General features: G+C 46.8%; 1 protein-coding gene across 1 annotated transcript in view; it reads right to left on the bottom strand.

Moving 5' to 3' along the window:
• Positions 1-21,546, bottom strand: part of LOC112238669 (neuronal acetylcholine receptor subunit alpha-9-I) — a 54,036-nt gene extending 32,490 nt beyond the window's left edge. The window contains exons 1-2 of the mRNA XM_042315587.1: positions 21,200-21,546; positions 19,908-20,053 (exon numbers count right to left, since the gene is read on the bottom strand). Coding sequence (XP_042171521.1) covers positions 19,908-20,053; positions 21,200-21,245 — 192 coding nt within the window. The 5' untranslated portion in view covers positions 21,246-21,546. The remainder of the gene's footprint in view (positions 1-19,907; positions 20,054-21,199) is intronic.
• Positions 21,547-21,779: the final 233 nt, after the last annotated feature.

Genomic DNA, 21,779 nt, shown 5'->3' with positions numbered 1-21,779 from the left:
GATGGTCTATAGTGAGACAGGGTGATGGTCTATAGTGAAACAGGGTGATGGTCTATAGTGAGACAGGGTGATGGTCTATAGTGAGACAGGGTGATGGTCTATAGTGAGACAGGGTCTTTGTCTATGGAGACTGATGGTCTATAGTGAGACAGGGTGATGGTCTATAGTGAGACAGGGTGATGGTCTATAGTGAGACAGGGTGATGGTCTATAGAGTGAGACAGGGTGATGGTCTATAGTGAGACATGGTGATGGTCTATAGTGAGACAGGGTGAGGTTTATAGTGAGACAGGGTGATGGTCTATAGTGAGACAGGGTGATGGTCTCCTCACCATGTCTTTGATCTGAGACAGGGTGATGGTTTATAGTGAGACAGGGTGATGGTCTGTAGAGACAGGGTGATGGTCTATAGTGAAACAGGGTGATGGTCTATAGTGAGACAGGGTGATGGTCTATAGTGAGACAGGGTGATGGTCTATAGTGAGACAGGGTGATGGTCTATAGTGAGACAGGGTGATGGTCTATAGTGAGACAGGGTGATGGTCTATAGTGAGACAGGGTGATGGTCTATAGTGAGACAGGGTGATGGTCTATAGTGAGACAGGGTGATGGTCTATAGTGAGTCCTCACCATATCTTTGATCTGAGACAGGGTGATGGTCTATAGTGAGACAGGGTGATGGTCTATAGTGAGACAGGGTGATGGTCTTTAGTGAGACAGGGTGATGGTCTATAGTGAGAAGGGTGATGGTCTATAGTGAGACAGGGTGATGGTCTATAGTGAGTCCTCACCATATCTTTGATCTGAGACAGAGGTGATGGTCTATAGTGAGACAGGGTGATGGTCTATAGTGAGACAGGGTGATGGTCTATAGTGAGTCCTCCCATATCTTTGATCTGAGACAGGGTGATGGTCTATAGTGAGACAGGGTGATGGTCTATAGTGAGACAGGGTGATGGTCTATAGTGAGACAGGGTGATGGTCTATAGTGAGTCCTCACCATATCTTTGATCTGAGACAGGGTGATGGTCTATAGTGAGACAGGGTGATGGTCTATAGTGAGTCCTCACCATGTCTTTGATCTGAGACAGGGTGATGGTCTCTATAGTGAGTCCTCACAGACTTTGGTGAGACAGGGTGATGGTCTATAGTGAGACAGGGTGATGGTCTATAGTGAGACAGGGTGATGGTCTATAGTGAGTCCTCACCATGTCTTTGATCTGAGACAGGGTGATGGTCTATAGTGAGACAGGGTGATGGTCTATAGTGAGACAGGGTGATGGTCTATAGTGAGACAGGGTGATGGTCTATAGTGAGACAGGGTGATGGTCTATAGTGAGTCCTCACCATGTCTTTGATCTGAGAGATGGTGATGGTCTATAGTGAGACAGGGTGATGGTCTATAGTGAGACAGGGTGATGGTCTATAGTGAGTCCTCACCATATCTTTGATCTGAGACAGGGTGATGGTCTATAGTGAGACAGGGTGATGGTCTATAGTGAGTCCTCACCATATCTTTGATCTGAGACAGGGTGATGGTCTATAGTGAGACAGGGTGATGGTCTATAGTGAGTCCTCACCATGTCTTTGATCTGAGACAGGGTGATGGGGTGATGCTCTATAGTGAGTCCTCACCATGTCTTTGGTGATGATGGTCTATAGTGAGACAGGGTGATGGTCTATAGTGAGACAGGGTGATGGTCACTGAGACAGGGTGATGGTCTATAGTGAGACAGGGTGATGGTCTATAGTGAGACAGGGTGATGGTCTATAGTGAGTCCTCACCATATCTTTGATCTGAGATAGGGTGATGGTCTATAGTGAGACAGGGTTATGGTCTATAGTGAGACAGGGTTATGGTCTATAGTGAGTCCTCACCATATCTTTGATCTGAGACAGGGTGATGGTCTATAGTGAGACAGGGTTATGGTCTATAGTGAGACAGGGTGATGGTCTATAGTGAGACAGGGTGATGGTCTATAGTGAGTCCTCACCATATCTTTGATCTGAGACAGGGTGATGGTCTATAGTGAGACAGGGTGATGGTCTATAGTGAGTCCTCACCATATCTTTGATCTGAGACAGGGTGATGGTCTATGAGACAGGGTGATGGTCTATAGTGAGACAGGGTGATGGTCTATAGTGAGACAGGGTGATGGTCTATAGTGAGACAGGGTGATGGTCTATAGTGATGAGTGAGTCCTCACCATGTCTTTGATCTGAGACAGGGTGATGGTCTATAGTGAGACAGGGTGATGGTCTATAGTGAGACAGGGTGATGGTCTATAGTGAGACAGGGTGATGGTCTATAGTGAGACAGGGTGATGGTCTATAGTGAGACAGGGTGATGGTCTATAGTGAGACAGGGTGATGGTCTATAGTGAGGCAGGGTGATGGCCTATAGTGAGGCCTCACCATGTCTTCGATCTGAGACAGGGTGATGGTCTATAGTGAGACAGAGTGATGGTCTATATTGAGGCCTCACCATGTCTTTGAACTGAGACGGGGTGATGGTCTATAGTGAGACAGGGTGATGGTCTACAGTGAGACATGGTGATGGTCTATAGTGAGACAGGGTGATGGTTTATAGTGAGACAGGGTGATGGTCTATAGTGTGACAGGGTGATGGTCTTTTGTGAGGCCTCACCATGTCTTTGATTTGAGACAGGGTGATGGTTTATAGTGAGACGGGGTGATGGTCTGTAGTGAGACAGGGTGATGGTCTATAGTGAAACAGGGTGATGGTCTATAGTGAGACAGGGTGATGGTCTATAGTGAGACAGGGTGATGGTCTATAGTGAGACAGGGTTATTGTCTATAGAGAGACAGGGTGATGGTCTATAGTGAGACAGGGTGATGGTCTATAGTGAGACAGGGTGATGGTCTATAGAGTGAGACAGGGTGATGGTCTATAGTGAGACAGGGTGATGGTCTATAGTGAGACAGGGTGATGGTCTATAGTGAGACAGGGTGATGGTCTATAGTGAGACAGGGTGATGGTCTATAGTGTGACAGGGTGATGGTCTTTTGTGAGGCCTCACCATGTCTTTGATTTGAGACAGGGTGATGGTTTATAGTGAGACGGGGTGATGGTCTGTAGTGAGACAGGGTGATGGTCTATAGTGAGACAGGGTGATGGTCTATAGTGAGACAGGGTGATGGTCTATAGTGAGACAGGGTGATGGTCTATAGTGAGACCTGATGTCTATAGTGAGACAGGGTGATGGTCTATAGTGAGACAGGGTGATGGTCTATAGTGAGACAGGGTGATGGTCTATAGTGAGACAGGGTGATGGTCTATAGTGAGTCCTCACCATATCTTTGATCTGAGACAGGGTGATGGTCTATAGAGTGAGACAGGGTGATGGTCTATAGTGAGACAGGGTGATGGTCAATACTGAGACAGGGTGATGGTCTATAGTGAGAAAGGGTGATGGTCTATAGTGAGACAGGGTGATGGTCTATAGTGAGTCCTCACCATATCTTTGATCTGAGATAGGGTGATGGTCTATAGTGAGACAGGGTTATGGTCTATAGTGAGACAGGGTTATGGTCTATAGTGAGTCCTCACCATATCTTTGATCTGAGACAGGGTGATGGTCTATAGTGAGACAGGGTTATGGTCTATAGTGAGACAGGGTGATGGTCTATAGTGAGACAGGGTGATGGTCTATAGTGAGTCCTCACCATATCTTTGATCTGAGACAGGGTGATGGTCTATAGTGAGACAGGGTGATGGTCTATAGTGAGTCCTCACCATGTCTTTGATCTGAGACAGGGTGATGCTCAGGGTGATGCTCTATAGTGAGTCCTCACCATGACTTTGGTCTGAGACAGGGTGATGGTCTATAGTGAGACAGGGTGATGGTCTATAGTGAGACAGGGTGATGGTCTATAGTGAGTCCTCACCATGTCTTTGATCTGAGACAGGGTGATGGTCTACAGTGAGACAGGGTGATGGTCTATAGTGAGACAGGGTGATGGTCTATAGTGAGACAGGGTGATGGTCTATAGTGAGACAGGGTGATGGTCTATAGTGAGTCCTCACCATGTCTTTGATCTGAGAGAGGGTGATGGTCTATAGTGAGACAGGGTTATGGTCTATAGTGAGACAGGGTGATGGTCTATAGTGAGTCCTCACCATATCTTTGATCTGAGACAGGGTGATGCTCAGGGTGATGCTCTATAGTGAGTCCTCACCATGTCTTTGGTATGAGACAGGGTGATGGTCTATAGTGAGACAGGGTGATGGTCTATAGTGAGTCCTCCTCACCATATCTTTGATCTGAGACAGGGTGATGGTCTATAGAGTGAGACAGGGTGATGGTCTATAGTGAGACAGGGTGATGGTCCTAGTGAGACAGGGTGATGGTCTATAGTGAGACAGGGTGATGGTCTATAGTGAGACAGGGTGATGGTCTATAGTGAGTCCTCACCATGTCTTTGATCTGAGACAGGGTGATGGTCTATAGTGAGACAGGGTGATGGTCTATAGTGAGACAGGGTGATGGTCTATAGTGAGTCCTCACCATGTCTTTGATCTGAGACAGGGTGATGGTCTATAGTGAGACAGGGTGATGGTCTATAGTGAGACAGGGTGATGGTCTATAGTGAGACAGGGTGATGGTCTATAGTGAGTCAGGGTCACCTATATGATCTTTGATCTGAGACAGGGTGATGGTCTATAGTGAGACAGGGTGATGGTCTATAGTGAGTCCTCACCATGTCTTTGATCTGAGACAGGGTGATGGTCTATAGTGAGACAGATGGTCTATAGTGAGTCCTCACCATGTCTTTGGTCTGAGACAGGGTGATGGTCTATAGTGAGACAGGGTGATGGTCTATAGTGAGACAGGGTGATGGTCTATAGTGAGTCCTCACCATGTCTTTGATCTGAGACAGGGTGATGGTCTATAGTGAGACAGGGTGATGGTCTATAGTGAGACAGGGTGATGATGGTCTATAGTGAGACAGGGTGATGGTCTATAGTGAGATCCTCACCATGATGGTTTGATCTATAGTGAGACAGGGTGATGGTCTATAGTGAGACAGGGTGATGGTCTATAGTGAGTGAGACAGGGTGATGGTCTATAGAGACAGGGTGATGGTCTATAGTGAGTCCTCACCAGTGATCTTTGATCTGAGACAGGGTGATGGTCTATAGTGAGACAGGGTGATGGTCTATAGTGAGTCCTCACCATGTCTTTGATCTGAGACAGGGTGATGGTCTATAGTGATGGTCTATAGTGAGTGATGTCTTTGATATAGTGAGACAGGGTGATGGTCTATAGTGAGACAGGGTGATGGTCTATAGTGAGTCCTCACCATGTCTTTGATCTGAGACAGGGTGATGGTCTATAGTGAGACAGGGTGATGGTCTATAGTGAGACCATGTCTTTGGGACAGGGTGATGGTCTATAGTGAGACAGGGTGATGGTCTATAGTGAGACAGGGTGATGGTCTATAGTGAGAGACAGGGTGATGGTCTATAGTGAGACAGGGTGATGGTCTATAGTGAGACAGGGTGATGGTCTATAGTGAGGCAGGGTGATGGCCTATAGTGAGGCCTCACCATGTCTTTGATCTGAGACAGGGTGATGGTCTATAGTGAGACAGAGTGATGGTCTATAGTGAGGCCTCACCATGTCTTTGAACTGAGACAGGGTGATGGTCTATAGTGAGACAGGGTGATGGTCTACAGTGAGACATGGTGATGGTCTATAGTGAGACAGGGTGATGGTTTATAGTGAGACAGGGTGATGGTCTATAGTGAGACAGGGTGATGGTCTATAGTGAGGCCTCACCATGTCTTTGATTTGAGACAGGGTGATGGGTTATAGTAGTGAGACAGGGTGATGGTCTATAGTGAGACAGGGTGATGGTCTATAGTGAGACAGGGTGATGGTCTATAGTGAGACAGGGTGATGGTCTGTAGTGAGACAGGGTGATGGTCTATAGTGAGATCTCACCATGTCTTTGATCTGAGACAGGGTGATGGTCTATAGTGAGACAGGGTGATGGTCTATAGTGAGACAGGGTGATGGTCTATAGTGAGACAGGGTGATGGTCTATAGTGAGACAGGGTGATGGTCTATAGTGAGACAGGGTGATGGTCTATAGTGAGACTATAGTGAGACAGGGTGATGGGTGAGACAGGGTGATGGTCTATAGTGAGACAGGGTGATGGTCTATAGAGACAGGGTGATGGTCTATAGTGAGACAGGGTGATGGTCTATAGTGAGACAGGGTGATGGTCTATAGTGAGACAGGGTGATGGTCTATAGTGAGTCCTCACCATATCTTTGATCTGAGACAGGGTGATGGTCTATAGAGTGAGACAGGGTGATGGTCTATAGTGAGACAGGGTGATGGTCTATAGTGAGACAGGGTGATGGTCTATAGTGAGACAGGGTGATGGTCTATAGTGAGACAGGGTGATGGTCTATAGTGAGTCCTCACCATGTCTTTGATCTGAGACAGGGTGATGGTCTATAGTGAGACAGGGTGATGGTCTATAGTGAGACAGGGTGTGGTCTATAGTGAGTCCTCACCATGTCTTTGATCTGAGACAGGGTGATGGTCTATAGTGAGACAGGGTGATGGTCTATAGTGAGACAGGGTGATGGTCTATAGTGAGTCCTCACCATGTCTTTGGTGATGGTCTATAGTGAGTCTATAGTGAGACTGATGGTCACCACCATCTTTGATCTGAGACAGGGTGATGGTCTATAGTGAGACAGGGTGATGGTCTATAGTGAGACAGGGTGATGGTCTATAGTGAGTCCTCACCATATCTTTGATCTGAGACAGGGTGATGGTCTATAGTGAGACAGGGTGATGGTCTATAGTGAGTCCTCACCATGTCTTTGATCTGAGACAGGGTGATGCTGAGACAGGGTGATGGTCTATAGTGAGTCCTCACCATGGGGTCTATAGACAGGGTGATGGTCTATAGTGAGACAGGGTGATGGTCTATAGTGAGTCCTCACCATGTCTTTGATCTGAGACAGGGTGATGGTCTATAGTGAGACAGGGTGATGGTCTATATAGTGAGACAGGGTGATGGTCTATAGTGAGACAGGGTGATGGTCTATAGTGAGTCCTCACCATATCTTTGATCTGAGACAGGGTGATGGTCTATAGTGAGTCCTCACCATGTCTTTGACAGGGTGATGGTCTATAGTGAGACAGGGTGATGGTCTATAGTGAGACAGGGTGATGGTCTATAGTGAGTCCTCACCATATCTTTGATCTGAGACAGGGTGATGGTCTATAGTGAGACAGGGGTGATGGTCTATAGTGAGAAAGGGTGAGGGTGATGGTCTATAGTGAGACAGGGTGATGGTCTATAGTGAGTCCTCACCATGTCTTTGATCTGAGACAGGGTGATGGTCTATAGTGAGACAGGGTGATGGTCTATAGTGAGACAGGGTGATGGTCTATAGTGAGACAGGGTGATGGTCTATAGTGAGTCCTCACCATATCTTTGATCTGAGACAGGGTGATGGTCTATGGTGATGGTCTATAGTGAGACAGGGTGATGGTCTATAGTGAGACAGGGTGATGGTCTATAGTCTCACCATATCTTTGATGAGACAGGGTGATGGTCTATAGTGAGACAGGGTGATGATGGTCTATAGTGAGACAGGGTGATGGTCTAGGAGACAGGGTGATGGTCTATAGTGAGACAGGGTGATGGTCTATGATGGTCTATAGTGAGAGACAGGGTGATGGTCTATAGTGAGACAGGGTGATGGTCTATGATGGTCTATAGTGAGTCCTCACCATATCTTTGATCTGAGACAGGGTGATGGTCTATAGTGAGACAGGGTGATGGTCTATAGTGAGAAAGGGTGATGGTCTATAGTGAGACAGGGTGATGGTCTATAGTGAGACAGGGTGATGGTCTATAGTGAGACAGGGTGATGGTCTATAGTGAGACAGGGTGATGGTCTATAGTGAGGCAGGGTGATGGCCTATAGTGAGGCCTCACCATGTCTTCGATCTGAGACAGGGTGATGGTCTATAGTGAGACAGGGTGATGGTCTATAGAGTGAGACAGGGTGATGGTCTATAGTGAGAAAGGTTGATGGTCTATAGTGAGACAGGGTGATGGTCTATAGTGAGACAGGGTGATGGTCTATAGTGAGACAGGGTGATGGTCTATAGTGAGACAGGGTGATGGTCTACAGTGAGGCAGGGTGATGGCCTATAGTGAGGCCTCACCATGTCTTCGATCTGAGACAGGGTGATGGTCTATAGTGAGACAGAGTGATGGTCTATAGTGAGGCCTCACCATGTCTTTGAACTGAGACAGGGTGATGGTCTATAGTGAGACAGGGTGATGGTCTACAGTGAGACATGGTGATGGTCTATAGTGAGACAGGGTGATGGTTATAGTGAGACAGGGTGATGGTCTATAGTGAGACAGGGTGATGGTCTTTAGTGAGGCCTCACCATGTCTTTGATTTGAGACAGGGTGATGGTTTATAGTGAGACAGGGTGATGGTCTGAGTGAGACAGGGTGATGGTCTATGAGTGAGATAGTGAGACAGGGTGATGGTCTATAGTGAGACAGGGTGATGGTCTATAGTGAGTCCTCACCATGTCTTTGATCTGAGAGATGGTGATGGTCTATAGTGAGACAGGGTGATGGTCTATAGTGAGACAGGGTGATGGTCTATAGTGAGACAGGGTGATGGTCTATAGTGAGTCCTCACCATATCTTTGATCTGAGACAGGGTGATGGTCTATAGTGAGACAGGGTGATGGTCTATAGTGAGACAGGGTGATGGTCTATAGTGAGTCCTCACCATATCTTTGATCTGAGACAGGGTGATGGTCTATAGTGAGACAGGGTGATGGTCTATAGTGAGTCCTCACCATGTCTTTGATCTGAGACAGGGTGATGCTATAGTGAGACAGGGTGATGCTCTATAGTGAGTCCTCACCATGTGGTTTGGTATGAGACAGGGTGATGGTCTATAGTGAGACAGGGTGATGGTCTATAGTGAGTCCTCACCATGTCTTTGATCTGAGACAGGGTGATGGTCTATAGTGAGACAGGGTGATGGTCTATAGTGAGACAGGGTGATGGTGAGACAGGGTGATGGTCTATAGTGAGTCCTCACCATATCTTTGATCTGAGACAGGGTGATGGTCTATAGTGAGACAGGGTGATGGTCTATAGTGAGAAAGGGTGATGGTCTATAGTGAGACAGGGTGATGGTCTATAGTGAGACAGGGTGATGGTCTATAGTGAGACAGGGTGATGGTCTATAGTGAGACAGGGTGAAGGTCTATAGTGAGACATGGTGATGGTCTATAGTGAGGCAGGGTGATGGCCTATAGTGAGGCCTCACCATGTCTTCGATCTGAGACAGGGTGATGGTCTATAGTGAGACAGAGTGATGGTCTATAGTGAGGCCTCACCATGTCTTTGAACTGAGATAGGGTGATGGTCTATAGTGAGACAGGGTGATGGTCTACAGTGAGACATGGTGATGGTCTATAGTGAGACAGGGTGATGGTTTATAGTGAGACAGGGTGATGGTCTATAGTGAGACAGGGTGATGGTCTATAGTGAGGCCTCACCATGTCTTTGATTTGAGACAGGGTGATGGTTTATAGTGAGACAGGGTGATGGTCTGTAGTGAGACAGGGTGATGGTCTATAGTGAAACAGGGTGATGGTGTATAGTGAGACAGGGTGATGGTCTGTAGTGAGACAGGGTGATGGTCTATAGTGAGATCTCACCATGTCTTTGATCTGAGACAGGGTGATGGTCTGTAGTGAGACAGGGTGATGGTCTATAGTGAGACAGGATGATGGTTTATATTGAGACAGGGTGATGGTCTATAGTGAGACAGGGTGATGGTCTATAGTGAGACAGGGTGATGGTCTATAGTGTGACAGGGTGATGGTCTATAGTGAGACAGGGTGATGGTCTATAGTGAGACAGGGTGATGGTCTATAGTGAGACCTCACCATAGTCTTTGATGGTCTATAGTGAGACAGGGTGATGGTCTATAGTGAGACAGGGTGATGGTCTATAGTGAGACAGGGTGATGGTCTATAGTGAGACAGGGTGATGGTCTATAGTGAGTCCTCACCATATCTTTGATCTGAGACAGGGTGATGGTCTATAGTGAGACAGGGTGATGGTCTATAGTGAGACAGGGTGATGGTCTATAGTGAGACCATGGGTGAGACAGGGTGATGGTCTATAGTGAGACCATGTCTTTGATCTGAGACAGGGTGATGGTCTATAGTGAGACAGGGTGATGGTCTATAGTGAGTCCTCACCATATCTTTGATCTGAGACAGGGTGATGGTCTATAGAGTGAGACAGGGTGATGGTCTATAGTGAGACAGGGTGATGGTCTATAGTGAGACAGGGTGATGGTCTATAGTGAGACAGGGTGATGGTCTATAGTGAGACAGGGTGATGGTCTATAGTGAGACAGGGTGATGGTCTATAGTGAGACAGGGTGATGGTCTATAGTGAGGCAGGGTGATGGCCTATAGTGAGGCCTCACCATGTCTTCGATCTGAGACAGGGTGATGGTCTATAGTGAGGCCTCACCATGTCTTTGAACTGAGACAGGGTGATGGTCTATAGTGAGACAGGGTGATGGTCTACAGTGAGACATGGTGATGGTCTATAGTGAGACAGGGTGATGGTTTATAGTGAGACAGGGTGATGGTCTATAGTGAGTCCTCACCATATATTTGATCTGAGACAGGGTGATGGTCTATAGTGAGTCCTCACCATATCTTTGATCTGAGACAGGGTGATGGTCTATAGTGAGACAGGGTGATGGTCTATAGTGAGTCCTCACCATGTCTTTGATCTGAGACAGGGTGATGCTCAGGGTGATGCTCTATAGTGAGTCCTCACCATGTCTTTGGTATGAGACAGGGTGATGGTCTATAGTGAGACAGGGTGATGGTCTATAGTGAGTCCTCACCATGTCTTTGATCTGAGACAGGGTGATGGTCTATAGTGAGACAGGGAGATGCTCTATAGTGAGACAGGGTGATGGTCTATAGTGAGACAGGTTGATGGTCTATAGTGCGTCCTCACCATATCTTTGATCTGAGACAGGGTGATGGTCTATAGAGTGAGACAAGGTGATGGTCTATAGTGAGACAGGGTGATGGTCTATAGTGAGACAGGGTGATGGTCTATAGTGCGTCCTCACCATATCTTTGATCTGAGACAGGGTGATGGTCTATAGAGTGAGACAAGGTGATGGTCTATAGTGAGACAGGGTGATGGTCTATAGTGAGACAGGGTTATTGTCTATAGTGAGTCCTCACCATGTCTTTGATCTGAGACAGGGTGATGGTCTATAGTGAGACAGGGAGATGCTCTATAGTGAGACAGGGTGATGGTCTATAGTGAGACAGGTTGATGGTCTATAGTGCGTCCTCACCATATCTTTGATCTGAGACAGGGTGATGGTCTATAGAGTGAGACAAGGTGATGGTCTATAGTGAGACAGGGTGATGGTCTATAGTGAGACAGGGTGATGGTCTATAGTGAGACAGGGTTATTGTCTATCGTGAGACCGGGTGATGGTCTATAGTGAGACAGGGTGATGGTCTATAGTGAGACAGGGTGATGGTCTATAGTGAGAAGGGTGATGGTCTATAGTGAGACAGGGTGATGGTCTATAGTGAGACAGGGTGATGGTCTATAGTGAGTCCTCACCATATCTTTGATCTGAGACAGGGTGATGGTCTATAGTGAGACAGGGTGATGGTCTATGAGAAAGGGTGATGGTCTATAGTGAGACAGGGTGATGGTCTATAGTGAGACAGGGTGATGGTCTATAGTGAGACAGGGTGATGGTCTATAGTGAGACAGGGTGATGGTCTATAGTGAGACAGGGTGATGGTCTATAGTGAGTCCTCACCATGTCTTTGATCTGATCTGAGACAGGGTGATGGTCTATAGTGAGACAGGGTGATGGTCTATAGTGAGACAGGGTGATGGTCTATAGTGAGACAAGGTGATGGTCTATAGTGAGACAGGGTGATGGTCTATAGTGAGACAGGGTGATGGTCTATAGTGAGACAGGGTGATGGTCTATAGTGAGACAGGGTGATGGTCTATAGTGAGGCAGGGTGATGGCCTCCTCACCATGTCTTTGATCTGAGACAGGGTGATGGTCTATAGTGAGACAGAGTGATGGTCTATAGTGAGGCCTCACCATGTCTTTGAACTGAGACAGGGTGATGGTCTATAGTGAGACAGGGTGATGGTCTACAGTGAGACATGGTGATGGTCTATAGTGAGACAGGGTGATGGCTTATAGTGAGACAGGGTGATGGTCTATAGTGAGACAGGGTGATGGTTTTTAGTGAGGCCGCACCATGTCTTTGATTTGAGACAGGGTGATGGTTTATAGTGAGACAGGGTGATGGTCTGTAGTGAGACAGGGTGATGGTCTGTAGTGAAACAGGGTGATGGTGTATAGTGAGACAGGATGATGGTCTGTAGTGAGACAGGGTGATGGTCTATAGTGAGTCCTCACCATGTCTTTGATCTGAGAGATGGTGATGGTCTATAGTGAGACAGGGTGATGGTCTATAGTGAGACAGGGTGATGGTCTATAGTGAGACAGGGTGATGGTCTATAGTGAGTCCTCACCATATCTTTGATCTGAGACAGGGTGATGGTCTATAGTGAGACAGGGTGATGGTCTATAGTGAGACAGGGTGATGGTCTATAGTGAGTCCTCACCATATCTTTGATCTGAGACAGGGTGATGGTCTGTAGTGAGACAGGGTGATAGTCTATAGTGAGTCCTCACCATGTCTTTGATCTGAGACAGGGTGATGCTCAGGGTGATGCTCTATAGTGAGTCCTCACCATGTCTTTGGTATGAGACAGGGTGATGGTCTATAGTGAGACAGGGTGATGGTCTATAGTGAGTCCTCACCATGTCTTTGATCTGAGACAGGGTGATGGTCTATAGTGAGACAGGGTGATGCTCTATAGTGAGACAGGGTGATGGTCTGTAGTGAGACAGGGTGATGGTCTATAGTGAGTCCTCACCATATCTTTGATCTGAGACAGGGTGATGGTCTATAGAGTGAGACAGGGTGATGGTCTATAGTGAGAAAGGGTGATGGTCTATAGTGAGACAGGGTGATGGTCTATAGTGAGACAGGGTGATGGTCTATAGTGAGACAGGGTGATGGTCTATAGTGAGACAGGGTGATGGTCTATAGTGAGACAGGGTGATGGTCTATAGTGAGGCAGGGTGATGGCCTATAGTGAGGCCTCACCATGTCTTCGATCTGAGACAGGGTGATGGTCTATAGTGAGGCCTCACCATGTCTTTGAACTGAGACAGGGTGATGGTCTATAGTGAGACAGGGTGATGGTCTACAGTGAGACATGGTGATGGTCTATAGTGAGACAGGGTGATGGTCTATAGTGAGACAGGGTGATGGTCTATAGTGAGACAGGGTGATGGTCTATAGTGAGGCCTCACCATGTCTTTGATTTGAGACAGGGTGATGGTTTATAGTGAGACAGGGTGATGGTCTGTAGTGAGACAGGGTGATGGTCTATAGTGAAACAGGGTGATGGTGTATAGTGAGACAGGGTGATGGTCTGTAGTGAGACAGTGTGATGGTCTATAGTGAGATCTCACCATGTCTTTGATCTGAGACAGGGTGATGGTCTGTAGTGAGACAGGGTGATTGTCTATAGTGAGACAGGATGATGGTTTATATTGAGATGGTCTATAGGGTGATGGTCTATAGTGAGACAGGGTGATGGTCTATAGTGAGACAGGGTGATGGTCTATAGTGAGACAGGGTGATGGTCTATAGTGAGACAGGGTGATGGTCTATAGTGAGACAGGGTTATTGTCTATAGTGAGACCGGGTGATGGTCTATAGTTTGACAGGGTGATGGTCTATAGTGAGACAGGGTGATGGTCTATAGTGAGACAGGGTGATGGTCTATAGTGAGACAGGGTGATGGTCTATAGTGAGACAGGGTGATGGTCTATAGTGAGTCCTCACCATATCTTTGATCTGAGACAGGGTGATGGTCTATAGAGTGAGACAGGGTGATGGTCTATAGTGAGACAGGGTGATGGTCTATAGTGAGTCCTCACCATGAGAGACAGGGTGATGGTCTATAGTGAGTCCTCACCATGTCTTTGATCTGAGAGACCATGTCTTTGATCAGGGTGATGGTCTATAGTGAGACAGGGTGATGGTCTATAGTGAGTCCTCACCATATCTTTGATCTGAGACAGGGTGATGGTCTATAGAGTGAGACAGGGTGATGGTCTATAGTGAGAAAGGGTGATGGTCTATAGTGAGACAGGGTGATGGTCTATAGTGAGACAGGGTGATGGTCTATAGTGAGACAGGGTGATGGTCTATAGTGAGACAGGGTGAAGGTCTATAGTGAGACATGGTGATGGTCTATAGTGAGGCAGGGTGATGGCCTATAGTGAGGCCTCACCATGTCTTTGATCTGAGACAGGGTGATGGTCTATAGTGAGACAGGGTGATGGTCTATATGAGACAGGGTGATGGTCTATAGTGAGACAGGGTGATGGTCTACAGTGAGACAGGGTGATGGTCTATAGTGAGACAGGGTGATGGTCTATAGTGAGACAGGGTGATGGTCTATAGTGAGTCCTCACCATATATTTGATCTGAGACAGGGTGATGGTCTATAGTGAGACAGGATGATGGTCTATAGTGAGACAGGGTGATGGTCTATAGTGAGTCCTCACCATGTCTTTGATCTAAGAGAGGGTGATGGTCTATAGTGAGACAGGGTGATGGTCTATAGTGAGACAGGGTGATGGTCTATAGTGAGACAGGGTGATGGTCTATAGTGTGTCCTCACCATATCTTTGATCTGAGACAGGGTGATGGTCTATAGTGAGACAGGGTGATGGTCTATAGTGAGACAGGGTGATGGTCTATAGTGAGTCCTCACCATATCTTTGATCTGAGACAGGGTGATGATGGTGAGACTATAGTGAGACAGGGTGATGGTCTATAGTGAGTCCTCACCATGTCTTTGGTCTGAGACAGGGTGATGCTCAGGTTGATGCTCTATAGTGAGACAGGGTGATGGTCTATAGTGAGTCCTCACCATATCTTTGATCTGAGACAGGGTGATGGTCTATAGTGAGACAGGGTGATGGTCTATAGTGAGACAGGGTGATGGTCTATAGTGAGTCCTCACCATGTCTTTGATCTGAGAGAGGGTGATGGTCTATAGTGAGACAGGGTTATGGTCTATAGTGAGACAGGGTGATGGTCTATAGTGAGTCCTCACCATATCTTTGATCTGAGACAGGGTGATGGTCTATAGTGAGACAGGGTGATGGTCTATAGTGAGTCCTCACCATGTCTTTGATATGAGACAGGGTGATGGTCTATAGTGAGACAGGGTGATGGTCTATAGTGAGACCATGTCTTTGATCTGAGACAGGGTGATGGTCTATGGTGAGTCCTCACTGATGGTCTATAGTGAGACAGGGTGATGCTCTATAGTGAGACAGGGTGATGGTCTATAGTGAGACAGGGTGATGGTCTATAGTGAGTCCTCACCATATCTTTGATCTGAGACAGGGTGATGGTCTATAGAGTGAGACAGGGTGATGGTCTATAGTGAGAAAGGGTGATGGTCTATAGTGAGACAGGGTGATGGTCTATAGTGAGACAGGGTGATGGTCTATAGTGAGACAGGGTGATGGTCTATAGTGAGACAGGTGATGGTCTATAGTGAGACAGGGTGATGGTCTATAGTGAGACAGGGTGATGGTCTATAGTGAGGCAGGGTGATGGCCTATAGTGAGGCCTCACCATGTCTTCGATCTGAGACAGGGTGATGGTCTATAGTGAGACAGAGTGATGGTCTATAGTGAGGCCTCACCATGTCTTTGAACTGAGATAGGGTGATGGTCTATAGTGAGACAGGGTGATGGTCTACAGTGAGACATGGTGATGGTCTATAGTGAGACAAGGTGATGGTTTATAGTGAGACAGGGTGATGGTCTATAGTGAGACAGGGTGATGGTCTATAGTGAGGCCTCACCATGTCTTTGATTTGAGACAGGGTGATGGTTTATAGTGAGACAGGGTGATGGTTTGTAGTGAGACAGGGTGATGGTCTATAGTGAAACAGGGTGATGGTGTATAGTGAGACAGGGTGATGGTCTGTAGTGAGACAGGGTGATGGTCTATAGTGAGATCTCACCATGTCTTTGATCTGAGACAGGGTGATGGTCTGTAGTGAGACAGGGTGATGGTCTATAGTGAGACAGGGTGATGGTCTATAGTGAGACAGGGTGATGGTCTATAGTGAGTGAGACAGGGTGATGGTCTATACCATGTGAGACAGGGTGATGGTCTATAGTGAGACAGGGTGATGGTCTATAGTGAGACAGGGTGATGGTCTATAGTGAGACCGGGTGATGGTCTATAGTTTGACAGGGTGATGGTCTATAGTGAGACAGGGTGATGGTCTATAGTGAGACAGGGTGATGGTCTATAGTGAGACAGGGTGATGGTCTATAGTGAGACAGGGTGATGGTCTATAGTGAGACAGGGTGATGGTCTATAGTGAGTCCTCACCATGTCTTTGATCTGAGACAGGGTGATGGTCTATAGTGAGACAGGGTGATGGTCTATAGTGAGACAGGGTGATGGTCTATAGTGAGTCCTCACCATGTCTTTGGTATGAGACAGGGTGATGGTCTATAGTGAGTCCTCACCATGTCTTTGATCTGAGACAGGGTGATGGTCTATAGTGAGACAGGGTGATGGTCTATAGTGAGTCCTCACCATATCTTTGATCTGAGACAGGGTGATGGTCTATAGAGTGAGATAGGGTTATGGTCTATAGTGAGAAAGGGTGATGGTCTATAGTGAGACAGGGTGATGGTCTATAGTGAGACAGGGTGATGGTCTATAGTGAGTGAGGTCTATACAGGGTGATGGTCTATAGTGAGACAGGGTGATGGTCTATAGTGAGACAGGGTGATGGTCTATAGTGAGACAGGGTGATGGTCTATAGTGAGGCCTCACCATGTCTTTGATCTGAGACAGGGTGATGGTCTATAGTGAGACCTGACCATGTGTCTTTGAACTGAGACAGGGTGATGGTCTATAGTGAGACAGGGTGATGGTCTATGTGAGACAGGGTGATGGTCTATAGTGAGACAGGGTGATGGTCTTATAGTGAGACAGGGTGATGGTCTATAGTGAGTCCTCACCATATCTTTGATCTGAGACAGGGTGATGGTCTATAGTGAGACAGGGTGATGGTCTATAGTGAGACAGGGTGATGGTCTATAGTGAGACAGGGTGATGGTCTATAGTGAGTCCTCACCATGTCTTTGGTCTGAGACAGGGTGATGGTCTATAGTGAGACAGGATGATGGTCTATAGTGAGACAGGGTGATGGTCTATAGTGAGTCCTCACCATGTCTTTGATCTAAGAGAGGGTGATGGTCTATAGTGAGACAGGGTGATGGTCTATAGTGAGACAGGGTGATGGTCTATAGTGAGACAGGGTGATGGTCTATAGTGAGTCCTCACCATATCTTTGATCTGAGACAGGGTGATGGTCTATAGTGAGACAGGGTGATGGTCTACAGGGTGATGGTCTATAGTGAGTCCTCACCATATATTTGATCTGAGACAGGGTGATGGTCTATAGTGAGACAGGGTTATGGTCTATAGTGAGACAGGGTGATGGTCTATAGTGAGTCCTCACCATGTCTTTGGTCTGAGACAGGGTGATGCTCAGGTTGATGCTCTATAGTGAGACAGGGTGATGGTCTATAGTGAGTCCTCACCATGTCTTTGATCTGAGACAGGGTGATGGTCTATAGTGAGACAGGGTGATGGTCTATAGTGAGTCCTCACCATATCTTTGATCTGAGACAGGGTGATGGTCTATAGAGTGAGACAGGGTGATGGTCTATAGTGAGAAAGGGTGATGGTCTATAGTGAGACAGGGTGATGGTCTATAGTGAGACAGGGTGATGGTCTATAGTGAGACAGGGTGATGGTCTATAGTGAGACAGGGTGATGGTCTATAGTGAGACAGGGTGATGGTCTATAGTGAGACAGGGTGATGGTCCCTCACCATGTCTTTGATCTGAGACAGGGTGATGGTCTATAGTGAGACATGTCTTTGAACTGGACAGGGTGATGGTCTATAGTGAGACAGGGTGATGGTCTACAGTGAGACATGGTGATGGTCTATAGTGAGACAGGGTGATGGTTTATAGTGAGACAGGGTGATGGTCTATAGTGAGTCCTCACCATATCTTTGATCTGAGACAGGGTGATGGTCTATAGTGAGACAGGGTGATGGTCTATAGTGAGACAGGGTGATGGTCTATAGTGAGACAGGGTGATGGTCTATAGTGAGTCCTCACCATGTCTTTGGTCTGAGACAGGGTGATGGTCTATAGTGAGACAGGGTGATGGTCTATAGTGAGACAGGGTGATGGTCTATAGTGAGTCCTCACCATGTCTTTGATCTGAGACAGGGTGATGGTCTATAGTGAGACAGGGTGATGGTCTATAGTGAGACAGGGTGATGGTCTATAGTGAGACAGGGTGATGGTCTATAGTGAGTCCTCACCATATCTTTGATCTGAGACAGGGTGATGGTCTATAGTGAGACAGGGTGATGGTCTATAGTGAGACAGGGTGATGGTCTATAGTGAGTCCTCACCATATCTTTGATCTGAGACAGGGTGATGGTCTATAGTGAGACAGGGTTATGGTCTATAGTGAGACAGGGTGATGGTCTATAGTGAGTCCTCACCATGTCTTTGGTCTGAGACAGGGTGATGGTCTATAGTGAGTCCTCACCATGTCTTTGATCTGAGACAGGGTGATGGTCTATAGTGAGACAGGGTGATGGTCTATAGTGAGACAGGGTGATGGTCTATAGTGAGTCCTCACCATGTCTTTGATCTGACAGGGTGATGGTCTATAGTGAGACAGGGTGATGGTCTATAGTGAGACAGGGTGATGGTCTATAGTGAGTCCTCACCATGTATTTGATCTGAGACAGGGTGATGGTCTATAGTGAGACAGGGTGATGGTCTATAGTGAGACAGGGTGATGGTCTATAGTGAGTCCTCACCATATCTTTGATCTGAGACAGGGTGATGGTCTATAGTGAGACAGGGTGATGGTCTATAGTGAGTCCTCACCATATCTTTGATCTGAGACAGGGTGATGGTCTATAGAGTGAGACAGGGTGATGGTCTATAGTGAGACAGGGTGATGGTCTATAGTGAGACAGGGTGATGGTCTATAGTGAGACAGGGTGATGGTCTATAGTGAGGCAGGGTGATGGCCTATAGTGAGCCCTCACCATGTCTTCGATCTGAGACAGGGTGATGGTCTATATTGAGACAGAATTATAGTCTATAGTGAGGCCTCACCATGTCTTTGAACTGAGACAGGGTGATGGTCTATAGTGAGACAGGGTGATGGTCTACAGTGAGACATGGTGATGGTCTATAGTGAGACAGGGTGATGGTTTATAGTGAGACAGGGTGATGGTCTATAGTGAGACAGGGTGATGGTCTATAGTGAGTCCTCACAATATCTTTGATCTGAGACAAGGTGATGGTCTATAGTGAGACAGGGTGATGGTCTATAGTGAGTCCTCACCATGTCTTTGATCTGAGACAGGGTGATGGTCTATAGTGAGACAGGGTGATGCTCTATAGTGAGTCCTCACCATGTCTTTGATCTGAGACAGGGTGATGGTCTATAGTGAGACAGGGTGATGGTCTATAGTGAGTCCTCACCATGTCTTTGATCTGAGACAGGGTGATGGTCTATAGTGAGACAGGGTGATGCTCTATAGTGAGTCCTCACCATGTCTTTGATCTGAGACAGGGTGATCTGTAGTGTGACGTTCAGGGTCTTGTCCGTGTCCTCTACTGGTCTCAGAGCACTGGAGTAATTTTCCATCAGGTCGTTAAGCAGCTTCTGGGCATAACGACCCTGGGCACTGGTACACACTGGAGGGAGGGGGAAGGGAGGGGGGAGAGGGGGGAGGGAGGGTAGAGGGGGAGGGGGAGAAGGGGGAGGGAGGGGATGGGGGAGGGGATGTGGAGAGGGGGATGGGATGGGGAGAGGGAGTGGAGCGGGGAGAGGGGGATGGGATGGGGAGAGGGAGAGGGAGGGAGGGTAAGGGGGAGGGAGAAGGGGGAGGGAGGGGATGGGGGAGGGGATGGGATGGGGAGAGGGAGCGGGGAGAGGGGGGGTAGGGAGGGGGTTGGGGAGACGGGATCATTATTGATCTATAATACTAATTAACATGATAGATGTTCTCTCACCATTTATCTATACTACTAATTAACAACATGACAGAGGTTCTCTCACCATTTATCTATAATACTAATTAACAACATGACAGAGGTTCTCTCACCATTTATCTATAACACTAATTAACAACATGACAGAGGTTCTCTCACCATTTATCTATAACAGTAATTAACAACATGGTAGAGGTTCTCTCACCATTTATCTCTAACACTAATTAACTACATGACAGAGGTTCTCTCACCATTTATCTATAACACTAATTAACAACATGACAGAGGTTCTCTCACCATTTATCTATAATACTAATTAACAACATGACAGAGGTTCTCTCACCATTTATCTATAACACTAATTAACAACATGACAGAGGTTCTCTCACCATTTATCTATAACACTAATTAACAACACGGTAGAGGTTCTCTCACCATTTATCTATAACACTAATTAACAACACGGTAGAGGTTCTCTCACCATTTATCTATAACACTAATTAACAACACGGTAGAGGTTCTCTCACCATTTATCTATAATACTAATTAACAACATGGTAGAGGTTCTCTCACCATTTATCTATAATACTAATTGACAACATGGTAGAGGTTCTCTCACCATTTATCTATAATACTAATTAACAACATGACAGAGGTTCTCTCACCATTTATCTATAACACTAATTAACAACACGGTAGAGGTTCTCTCACCATTTATCTATAACACTAATTAACAACACGGTAGAGGTTCTCTCACCATTTATCTATAACACTAATTAACAACACGGTAGAGGTTCTCTCACCATTTATCTATAATACTAATTAACAACATGGTAGAGGTTCTCTCACCATCGATCCAGCAGCTGATCCACACCAGTAGCACCACCGTCTTCATGTTGCCCTGCTGCCTCCAACCAACGGATCAATTATTCAACTCGCAAATAACAGAGACGGCCTAGTTAGAATCCTCTTCTATGGAGTCCCATTGTGATCCACAGCCCAGCCACAGAACACACTGCACAGAACACTCTAGATAGAACACTCTAGATAGATCACTCTAGATAGAACACTCTAGATAGAACACTCTGCACAGAACACTCTGCACAGAACACTCTAGATAGAACACTCTAGATAGAACACTAGAATGTAGACATTGTGTTCTAGAGTCTTGACGCTAAGCTGGTCGTTATTTTTGTGTTCCGTTGTGTCACTGAACCAGGATATCTCTCTCTCTCTCTCACTCACACACACACACACACACACACACACACACACACACACACACACACACACACACACACACACACACACACACACACACACACACACACACACACACACACACACACACACACACACACACACACACACACACACACACACACACACACACGAGCTGGGGGATATCAGGTAGCACAAGGACACAGCG

This window comes from Oncorhynchus tshawytscha, unplaced genomic scaffold (assembly GCF_018296145.1).
Source record: "Oncorhynchus tshawytscha isolate Ot180627B unplaced genomic scaffold, Otsh_v2.0 Un_contig_5675_pilon_pilon, whole genome shotgun sequence".
Lineage (NCBI taxonomy): Eukaryota > Metazoa > Chordata > Actinopteri > Salmoniformes > Salmonidae > Oncorhynchus > Oncorhynchus tshawytscha.
Note: the sequence above shows the minus strand (reverse complement) of the source record. Positions and strands in the feature narration are given on the sequence as shown.